This window comes from Gracilinanus agilis, chromosome 1 (assembly GCF_016433145.1).
Source record: "Gracilinanus agilis isolate LMUSP501 chromosome 1, AgileGrace, whole genome shotgun sequence".
In the NCBI taxonomy this organism is placed as follows: Eukaryota; Metazoa; Chordata; class Mammalia; order Didelphimorphia; family Didelphidae; genus Gracilinanus; species Gracilinanus agilis.
In genome coordinates, this window is record NC_058130.1 from 98,952,863 (window position 1) to 98,964,260 (window position 11,398).

Genomic DNA, 11,398 nt, shown 5'->3' on the forward strand with positions numbered 1-11,398 from the left:
ATGGAGGTTGATCTGTTATCTTCTGGGCTCAGTCAGGAAACTATGAAGGACAACACTCCTAGAGATGTTAACTTTCTCTAAACTATTTCCCCACAGGTTTGAGTAAAGAGAAAATAGTAAAGGCTTGATGTCTTGAAGCTTTCAGGGACAGAGGAAGGGTCAGGCTTTGGTCCACAGGGCAGGAGGAGCTCAACTTGAGGAGATGTATGTATTTCCCTAAATAATAGCCAGACACAGCTCCCAAATGATAAAGGGTTTAATGATATGTGGGGAAGGGAAAGAAGGGAGATTTGACAAGGATAAAATAAGATTAGGGAAGCCCTAAACTGTTAGGTCCAAGCAGGCCCTCCCCCTGGAGGGGAAAGGTACCTTGGTTAGCTAATTACCTCTCTAACCTAATAGATAGTCTTCTCCTATGGTCTAAATAACTAAGTAGAGGTAATTATGAGGTTGATTGAAGGTCTAGTCAAGCTAAAGCAAGGTTGGCAGCACTCAAGAGCTCCAAGATCTGGGAATAGCAGAGTGACCTGCTCACTTCAACCCCCAGTAATCAACTGCCCTTAACTGTCTTAAAATGCCCCCTCACCCAGAGTTCTGGAGGGGGCAGGCTAGAATTCTCAGCTGAGTCTTGACCCACTCTCTTGCAACTGGAATTCCACTCTGCAATTTCAATGTCACAGTAACCCCCTTTTCTAGAAGCTGGAATTTCCACTGGAAATTCTGCAGATTTAAGAGATTTGAGCATACATCACCTCCCCTCTATGCTACAACTAAAGCAAATTTCCTATTCTTAACAACTTAACCCAATTCTATCAATTCCTATGGCTTATTTTAACTGTCTATTCCTATCTAAGGAGGGAAAAGGAAGGTGAACAAAGGGGAAAAAAGGGTTTCGAAAAAAAAGGTTTGGCCTCAAACATCCAGGAGAATTCTGAAGAACTTATGACAAAGAATGCTATCCACCTGCAGAGAAGGAAGTGTTCAGATCTGAATATAGATGAAAGCATATGATTTTTTGCTTATTTGTTTGGGTATATGTTTGGGGATTTGGGTTTTATATGATTATCCACTTACAAAAATGAACAATGTAGAAATAAGTTTTATACAATAATATGTGTATAATCCAGATTGAATTGTTTGCCAGCTCCAGGAAGAGAAAGGAAATGGAGGAAGGGGGATATTTTGAAGCATATAACTTTGAAAAACTTATATGGAAATTTCTTATTACATGTAATTGGTAAAAAGATAATAAATTGCCAAAATGTCTCATTCTTGTCCATTCCTTATCTTGGAATCAACCAACCAGGCACCTGGAACCTCTATGACCTCTCTTTTCTGGGAGGAGGACTGGCAGATAAGCTATAAAGTCTTCCCAGCATCCTGCCCTTGACACCTATGCCCTCTACCCCTCCCCTGCCAGTAGAGCCCTGGTCACTTAAGTCCTAAGTCTACTTTTGTTTTTAGCTTTCTCTTTTATTACTGTGCCAAACTTCCTCCACATTTCTGTTAAAATGGACCACTTTTTGCCTCACTCCCAATTCCATGCTTTGCATGCTATGTATGAGTCAAGAAGTCTGTGCTAGGCACTAGTAATCCAAATTCAAAGAATGAAACTCAAAACAAGCTTCCTTTCTAATTGGGGAGGCAACAAAAAACGATATAGAGATGCACAGCATCGATGTAGGATAAATAAATCCAAATATGTACAAAGAAGTTAAATACAAGATAGTTTGATGCACTACAGAGCACAGTTTTTGGAGCCCTGAGTTCAAATCCAGCCTCAGACACTTACTAGCTGTGTGATCCTGGGTAAATCACTTAACCTCTGCCTGCCTCGGGTTCCTCATTTCTAAAATGGAAATGGTAATAGGACATACTTCATTGTTGTCAGGAGAGATACGAAATGTTTTACAAACCTTTAAGCTCTATACAAATGGTGGTTGTTACAACTGTTACATTCATTATGAAATGCCTTATTCCTTAAGAAGTCGTGCGATCTTGTGGAAAACCAGTCTGGTTTTGGAGCCAGAGGAATATCACACAATTCTTATACTTAGATGAGCAAACTCAGGCCCAGAGAGGATAGATAATTTGGCTAAGATTATACAAATTCTAAGTTGCAAAGCCTGAATTTGAACCCAAATCCTCCAACTCCAAATCTGTGCTGCCTTCTTAAAGGATAAAGCCTTGTCTGAATGCCTGACTCTTAGTGTTCTTCTTCCCAAACTACCTGGTAAATAACTTTTTGTACACATTGTATTTATTTCACCTAATATTTATGTTGGTAATATTTATATAGTCAGTCATTGAGAGCAGAGGTGGTTTCCTGCATCCAAGCCCAATGATTGTTTCCACTCCCCTGCCAAAGTTTCTGCTCCAAGGCAGGGGCAGGGAAGAGTGACAGCAGAAAACAATAGCAAAATCTGAGTCTGTCCCTTATTACATATACAATCTTGAGCAAGTCACTCAACCTCTATAGCTCTCAGTGGTCTCATTTGTTATGTGGAGATGGAAAGCATGGAATCCCTGCAAAGATACAGGGACAGCCTCACCTAGAATTCCAGGGGACCCCCCTGGAGAACTTTTGGTGAGGGGGCAGTTGGGAGGAATTGGCAGTTACTTTGTGGAGGTTGAAGTGAGCAGATACCCTGCTTACTACTCCAGACTTGGGATTCACTTGAGAGGCCATTGTGGCATAGCCAGTGTGGTTACTACATAAGGATTAGCCTGTTTAATAGGGTTAGTCTTTATCAACTTCAATACAACAAATATTTAGTGATCAGAGAGTAAAGATATTCATTAATAGCAAGAGAGCCATTTTTAGTTAAGTGCCCTCATCCCCTCCTGTGATGGGGGGAAGGGCAGCTTCAACCTAACAGCTCAGGGTCACCTTTCATTATCCTAAAACCCTCATTAACCTCTCTAGTTTCCTTATAGCCTTTACCTTCAATATCTGTGCCTGGAAATTATTTGGGGAATACTCACAACTCACTCTGGATATCTAGTTTGAATCCTGTCTGCTGCCAGTTTTAAGATCATCTCTGTCCTCAACAGTTATATAGCTAGCTTCTACTTACTCATTTATCAGACCTGTGAGGAATATAAATTAAAGAAGAAGAACATCATTGGGGTTTCAGCCATAACAGAAACTTACCAGAAGAATCTTATCCTGTCTCCATACCCAACAGAAGCAGCAACTGTTAGAGGGGGAGGGGTTTGAGATCCAGGAGTGTTTAGCCCCCTCCTTTCCTCACTGAAGCCTATCAATCTGTGACTCTTGACTTGAAGCTTTATTCGGCCCTGACACATTTATCTGCTTCTCCAAATTATCTGTTATTATCATCATAACACATTAGAAAAATGAGGGGGCTGGCTTAAATTGACCTTTAAGGTCCATTCCACCTCTAAATTGAAGATCATCTATGACCCATAATGGGTGTCAAATACAGGGTCCAGTGCAGTCAACATTACTCCCCAGTTTGCTGGGAGAACCAGATTAAAATGTAATTGGGAAATATTTGACAAAATAAATAAAAATAGAATAGAACATAGATACTATTAGTTGTTATCAAAAAAGAATAGTAAATAAACTGAGTAGAGTAAGGTGGATGTGAGGAAGGATAAATGGGGATATTAGGATGATTATAAGGTGATTGGAGGTGAAATGAAGGTATGGGAAGGTATATAGGAGATATGGGAAATGGGGTATATAGGAGAGTCAGCTCAAACAGATTTATTCCCAGAGGCTTGAGACAGAGGATCCAGGGAGGAAACCAGGGCCAGTAAGAACCGTTTAGGCTTGACTGGAGGGTTTCTCTTGTTAGTTTCAAAGTCTCCTGAAGGAGGGGTCGAGAGGGCCCCTCCCTGCCAGTCAAACTGAGGGCTGGAGGAAGTCTCGGGGAGGTACTTCCTGTCAAGATGGATGCCCCAGTTGTCTCAAGAAATAAAGGAAAATAATTCTTTCCTCTTGGCCCTTGTCTTAATTTTTGACACAATGACTCACCACAGGGTTTGAATAGGTAACAAGAGGATTTATTAATACCAGGGTCAGTCAGAAGGGGAGGGGGCTCAGGATTTCTAACTGCTGCTAGGGAGAGGGGTGAGGGTGGGGGATGGGTCGCAGAGAGGTTTAGACTGAGAGAGAGAGACCGGCTCTCCCAGGCAGGAAGATTTGACTGCCTTTTAAATAAAGTCTTTATCAAACCTAGGGATAACTTATTTGAGGATACTCCAATTATCTAAAGAAACTAAAACCACAATATTCAATCACCAAACCTTCCCTTCCAACCAGAACCCAAAAGGAAAATCAGGGAAGGGGAGGGATGGAGATGGGAGATCAGGAAGAGGTCCAGAGAAATGAGATAGGTCCAAATTTCCCCAACACAAAATAAGCACTGGCCAAGGCCGAAGCCATTAGGCCAAAGCCGAAAGGCCAAAGCAAAAGCCTCCAGCCACAGCGAAAGCCAGAAGGCAAAAGCCCCGTCAGTTGGAACTTCACTTCTATTTATCGCTTTAAGTTCTAACTGACTTTCTGAACATTCTAAGATGTTTAACTGACGTTTTGTGACCGTTAGAAATTGCAGAAGCAAAAAGTTTCTGTTAGCCACCTTGCATTACATAATCCAATATACAGTTTTCTGATTCAATATGAAGTGGGCAGAGCTCTTAAGGTAGGGTTTAGTGGCCTGTTTCTACTTGAGTTTGATACCACTGATCTAGTAAAATGAAAGAGAAAAGCAGTGTGGTATGTGATGTAAAGGATGGCGGCATGGAATCCCTACAAAATACAAGGTAAAGAGTGTTACATTTGGAGTCAGAGAAACTGGATTTTAATCCTTTTCTTCTATTTGCTACATATGTATTTTTTGGGCAAACCTCTTGGCTTCTCTAAGTCTGGGATTCTTCATCTGGAAAAAGGATGGGTGCTGGACTTAGTAACCTTTGAGTTCTATTTCAGATTTGAATCTATAACCCTTTGGGCCAACCCTTTCCACCTTTATCATTATATCTGATCCTAGGTATTTGCCCCAGTTGATTGCTGATAGCCCTGAGCATCTTGAAAGCCTTCTTGAATTGGCTTGGGGGAAAAATAATCAATGACTCTCCTGTCTGGTCCTCTTCCTATCAGAATCTGTAAAATGAGTTGGAAGGATTTTGAAAGTCATTGGTCAATCCCTGAGAGTGACCAAAGCCCCTCCCCAACTGCTAACCTTTCTAGGGATATAAATATGGAGAGCATCAGCCAAAGAAACAAGGGATATCAGCCATAGCAAGGCTATCAGCCAAAGAAACAAAATGGCAAGCTTCAGGATTTTGCTTCCTCTACTCCTTCTGGGGTTGATTGAGGTTAAAGCTACTGAAGTCCGAGGGCTTTCCTATTTCGACGCCCTAACAATTGCTATGAGCTATTTCAATGGAAAGTCTGAGGAGAAGAATGCCTACTGGATAAGTGCAATTGAGCCCCAATTGAAGTGGGTGAGTACTTGGGAAGAATAAGAAGAATGGGAATAGAGGCTCAGAGCTGGTCTCTGGCAAAAAGCTCCAGAATCATGGATCTATAGATAGAAGGAAATTTAGATTCTTGGGAGAGAGGGTGGTCTATCGGTAGATAAGTTTGTGAATTTGGATGGGCAAAATAATTTTCACTGAACTTTGGATTTCTTTGTAATCCTGTGCATTTTATTTTATGCAGAAGCTCAACCTCTTTTATTTTATATATAAGGAAACTGAGACACAGAGAGCTGAAGGGACTCTCCTTGAGTCAGAGATGGGATTTGAATCCAGATCTTCTGGTTGCAAAATCAGTGATCAATTCCATTGTACTATAAGAAATAGGGCATGGGAAGAGGACAGGAGGCAGAATCCTTTAGAAATAAGAGACTTGGAAAGATGCAATAAATGTCTCAAATTATTCTTCTCCCAATGTTTAGGATGACAAATCCAAAGAACCTCATTATATGGGTTTCACTATACAAGAGACTGAATGCCTGAAAACAGAAACCCGAACTCCTAGCAGATGTGACTTAAAAAAAGATGGGGTAAGAGCCACATTTCTCCTCCATCTTTCCAACCCCCCTACCTCATCTGCCCTCCCTCCAAACTCATTTCTCTCTCTTTCTCTCTCTCTCTCTCTCTCTCTCTCTCTCTCCCCCTTTTTGTCTTTCTCTGATTCTGACTCTCTCTGTATCTCTCTGTCTCTTCCTATCTCTCTCTCATCTTCTTTGCTATTTTATTTTAGAATTAAAAAAACAAATACTTATTGTGTTTATTAATATACTCAATTAGAATAGCAATAAGACCCTTGAAGATTCTGAAGTCGATTAAATATAACTAGAAAATATTTAACAAAATAACTAAATGTACGATGAAACTTAGTCAATGTTACTTTTTTTTAAACCCTTACCTTCCATTTAGAATCAATACTACATATTGAGTGCTAAGGGCTAGGCAATGGGGATTAAGTGACTTGCCCAGGATCATAGAGCTGGGAAGTATCTGATTCAAACCCAAGACTGCCCACCTCTAAGCCTGACTCTCAATCCACTGAGCCACCTAGCTGCTCCTGATAATGTTATATTTTAAAACTAAGTCAGCAGGTGACCCTTATGAATGGTTTAGTAGCTCCTGTTTCTTTTTGAGTTTGACATCACTGGATTAGATGAACTCCAAGGTCCCTTCCAACACTAACTCATGAGATCCTAATGTCCTAAGCATGGAAGAAAGAGAGACCTATGGTTGGATCTGAGGGAGGAATGAAAAAGGTGGGGGTGGGGGTGTGGAGGGGAGTAAAGAATGCAAAAAGAAAGAAATAGTGTGTATTTCCTTTTTTTCCTATTTGATTGAGACCTAAAGCTTTCCTGAACATCTCTCTCTTTCCTTCTCTCTCTCAAACTGCAGAAAGAGAAGTACTGTCAGGCAGCAGTCAAATTCATCCGTGATGGTGAAGCTGAAGTTTCGATCCACTGTTCTCCAGTGGCAAGTAACACGGTAGGTGATTCCTGATGCCCTTCCTTACCTGAGAGTCAGGAGTCACAAGAAGAGCAGCCAAAATAGGGAGGGGTCAATTGGGAAGATTCACAGACATCTAGCTTTAATTATTCAATTAATAAATGTAGTGCAGTGACAAGAACACTGGTTTGAATCCCACCTTGGCCACTGAGAGAATGGAAGAGCCAAGAATTACTCTTCCCTTTGGATCTACTGTTCTTTTCACCATGTAACAGCTGCCTCATGGAGTTCAAAGAATTGGAAAATGATGAAATGCCCATCAATTGGGAAATTGCTGAACAAATTGTGGTATCTGATTGAGATGGAATACTATTGGGGCATAAGAGATGACAAGGGATGGGTGGTTTCAGAAGAAATGTGGGAAGACCTATGTGAACTGATACAAACTGAAGTGAGCAGAGCCAGATCATTGTACACAGAAATAGAAATATTGTATGATGATCGACAATGACTTGATTATTCTGATCAATACAATCTTTATACTGATCAAAGACAATTTCAGAAAAATAATGATGAAAAATACTATATAACTCCAAATTTCCTAAAACTGATTGATGAGTCTGAATGCAAATTGAAGCATATTTTTTTAACTTTCCTTATTTTTCTTAAGTGATTTTTTGGTCTGGATTTTTGGAACATAATATGGAAATATGTTTTATATGCCTTCACATGTATAATCTATATAAAATATGTTGCCTTCTCAAGAAGAGAATAGGAGAAGGAGGGGCAGAATTTGGAACTAAAAATTTAAAAAACAAATGTTAAAAAATTTTATTTACAAATAATTGCAAAAATATAAAATGAAAGGAAGGAAGAAAGGAAGAATCTTACTAAGATTGTAAACCTAGAGAAATGGGAATTATTATCACTGGCTCCTAAATATTGAACTCTATTTTTTATCCTGCAGATGATCAAAAGAACAAAAAGAGGAATTTCAAAATTTCCCAAAATTCCCAAATTCTTGACAAAAATCATCAAAGGTATTTTCACCCATGCCATTTCTGAAGGTGTTACCCAAATCGCGGAAGCAGTGCATGAAGCTAAAAAAGATAAAAAAGTCACTAAAGCACCGGGTAGGAACTAAGGAGACCTGAGCTCAGAAACAAGCTATGCAATCATGGACAAATATCTTAACCTCTTTTGTCTCAATTTCCTTGAATGTAAACTAGGAATAAAAAGAGCACCTACCTCCCAGGATTGTTGTGAGGAGCAAGAGAAAACATCTGTAAAGTAATGCCATATAGTTGGTACTTACTTAATACTTGTACCCTTAATTTTCCTCAAGTGTAATTAAAGACTTCTTCTTATAATCCAGCCTGGCTTTTTGTTTGTTCTCATTTGTCACTTTGAAAACAAAGTAATTCATCATTTTCTTTGTCCTTTCTTAAGTGCCATCTTATGATCTCACTTGATCTTCCCATTAGTCCAGAGGAGGACAAGAAAAATGGTGAGGAGATTGGAGACTAAGCCATATGAGGACTAGTTGAAGGAACTGAGAATGTTTAGTCTGAAGAAGGGACAACTTGCTGGGAATGGGATCTCTGACTTCAATTCTCTGAAAGGTTATCATGTGAGAAGAAGATGGATTAGACTTGCTGTCCTTGGCTCTAAATGTCAAAGGGTAGACATTATAAGGAGGTAGATCTGGGCTACATAGAAAGAAAAAACTTCTAGAAATTAGATCTGTCTCAAAGGAGCACTGGTTGGCCTATGGGAAATGAGTTCCCCATTAATGGAGAGAGGTCTTCAAGGGAAGGCAGGATTCCTGCTTGTCAGGAATGTTGTGGGGGGGGGGTGTCTGTGAGGGTATAATTTGGGCTAGATAATCAATGAGATTGTCTGCAAGTAGGCAGAGAAGGGATTATTGTCCCATTTTGTTAATTAAACAGGTGAGTCCTTGAGAACTTTTCATAAGCAATTTTCTTTAACAAAACAGATAAGGGTTTTCCATATTACTTATGCTATTGACATACTCTAAGAGACAGTGGAGGGATGAGGCAAGATGGTAGAGTAGAGAGGCAAAAGCTCAGATGAACTCTCCTAACATTCCCCACCAAACAACTTAAAAAGTAATTTTCAAATCAAATTCTGGGTCCACATGTACAAAAATATTTACAACAGCTCTTTTTGTGGTAGCAAAGAATTGGGAATTAAGAGGATATCCATCAATTGGGAAATGGCTGAACAAATTGTGGTATATGATTGAGATGGAGTATTATTGTGCTGTAAGAGGTGACAAGGGGTAGGTGGGTTCAGAAAAAGTTGGGAAGACCTATATTCACTGATTCACATAGAGTGAAGTGAGCAGAACTAGATCATTCTTCCCAGTAACAGCAATATTATATAATGACCAGCTGTGAAAGACTTACCTGTTCTGATTAATACAATGATCAAAGGTGCAAATCCATGATGAAAATTCTATTCACCTCCAGAAATTGAATGGATGAACTCTTAGTGTGAATTAAAGTATCATGTTTTCACTTTATTTTTCCTGTTTTTCTGTTTTTTGATTTTGTGACGTGAGTAAAATGCAAATGTTTTGCACAATTTCACATGTGTAATTGATATTACATGACTTTCCTTCTCAATGGGTGGAGGTGGGTCTTGAGGGATGGGGAGAATTCAGAACTCAAAATTATTTTTAAAAGAATGTTATTAATAAATATTCTAAAATAATTTTGGTAACTAGAATAATTTCAAGAAGTTAATAAGCACTTCTTACTTGAGCTCCTAGATCTACCTGCTTTCATAAATTATTCAGATTAATTTAATGAAGAGATCAATTGTTCATAAATAAATGGATGTTTCTAAATGGTTTCCTGAAAACAAAGAGAAAATGGGGCAGTGAATAGAGAACTGGCCTGGGAGTCAGGAAGCCCTAAGTTCAAATTCATCCTCAGAAACTTACTAGCTGTGTGATGCAGGGCAAAGTCACTTAACTTGCCTCAGTTTCTTCATCTGTAATATGATATGATATAATAAATGGTTTTCATGATGTTCAAATGACTTCATATTTGAAAAAGGCTTTGCATATGGGCTGGCACTAGGCAATAAGGAATAGCAATAGGAACAGGACCCTCATACTCTGAAATCTTGTATTTCTCACTAGTTAGCACTAGTTAAACATCAACTACAACACCTGCAGTTTCAGCATCAATCAAACATGAATTGTAGATTGTTTAATTATCCACTCTGTGTACCAGATCAGCAACGTTCTATGCTAGGCATCAGCTTTGTACCCATTCTGTTTTGTTAATTGCTTATACTGTTCTTAGAAATAATTAATTACCTATAATGATCCTCCAAAGCATTCTATCCCCTCCCCATGTTCCCACTCTGGAAGGGCATCAAGACCTCTTTTTGACAAATGATGGCAAGGTTGGCAATGGAGGAACCTCCACCTGAGTTTGGAAAGGGAGATGCTAAGCTCCCAGGCCCCCCAAAATATGCCAACCCAGATCCACAGGGTATGGTAGCTCCACCCCTTGGGGTAGTAGGAGCTACTCCACCCTATCAGCTCCAAAGAGGCTATGCTACTAGCCCCTGGGCTTAGCCCTCAGCCCTAGAGCTACCTGATTAGCCCTCAGCTATTCCACCTGCTGTTATACCACCACAAACCACCTCTTCTTCAAACAAAGTCCTTTTCTTACTTCTGCACTGAACAGAGTTTGAGTCTCCTATTCTTTGGGAGAGACCCTGCTACAGACTTGGGCGTGTTTCTCGCACATCAAGTGCTATCATAATTATCATTCTTACTATTAGTATTCCTATTGGTTTTGAAGGGCTCATTTCCAATTCTCTCCTCTTCAATCTCATCCTTATCTTCCCCAACCTGTACCCCAGGAAAGCCTACTGTGCCTGGGATGAAGCAATGGTAAATGAGGCTGGAGGTAACAAGTTGAAACCAGAGGTTGGAGGGCTCTAATTGCCAGACTAAGAAATGTAGAAGGGAAAACAAGGCAATATGGGATAGAGATATAAGGGTTCAAGTGGAACCTCTCTTCATTCAGTTCAGTTCAGCAAACATCTGAAGTACCTTCTGTGTTCAAAGCATTCCATTAGACTTGGGGAAGAGTCTATACAGACACTAAACCAGACAGAGGCCCTGACCTTGGGGACTAGTATAAGAACACAAGAGCAATGCAGATAACCATAAAAAATATGTTATGATAAGGAGATTAGAAAGATGCAGTCAATATGTAATGTAAGGTCTGAAAGGGAGGAAGTGCTTAATCTGGAGCCAGAAGACATGGGTTCAAATACCAGCTCTGCAATTGTCTGTCCTTAGGTAAGTCACCACCTTTTTGAGCCTCAACTCCTTCATCCTTAAAATGAGGGATATGGCTTAGATGACTTGGAAAGTCCCTCCTAGCTCTTCATCTGGGATCCT

At 39.8% G+C, this 11,398-nt stretch overlaps 1 protein-coding gene across 1 annotated transcript; it reads left to right on the top strand.

Annotated features, from left to right (window-relative positions):
* The first annotated feature begins 5,295 nt into the window (after window positions 1–5,295).
* On the top strand, window positions 5,296–8,092 carry LOC123248006 (antibacterial peptide PMAP-36-like). The gene is made up of 4 exons (XM_044677151.1): window positions 5,296–5,475; window positions 5,931–6,038; window positions 6,898–6,987; window positions 7,916–8,092. Exons 1-4 carry the CDS (start codon window positions 5,296–5,298, stop codon window positions 8,090–8,092), a joined length of 555 nt encoding a protein of 184 aa, XP_044533086.1.
* The last annotated feature ends 3,306 nt before the right edge of the window (window positions 8,093–11,398 follow it).

What these genes read in the sequence shown, in the direction of transcription:
- LOC123248006 (XM_044677151.1), top strand. Translation starts at nt 5,296, where the DNA reads ATGGCAAGCTTCAGGATTTTGCTTCCTCTACTCCTTCTGGGGTTGATT. An exon ending in TTGAGCCCCAATTGAAGTGG is followed by an intron (nt 5,476 to 5,930) that starts GTGAGTACTTGG and finishes CCCAATGTTTAG; the next exon opens with GATGACAAATCCAAAGAACC. An exon ending in GTGACTTAAAAAAAGATGGG is followed by an intron (nt 6,039 to 6,897) that starts GTAAGAGCCACA and finishes CTCAAACTGCAG; the next exon opens with AAAGAGAAGTACTGTCAGGC.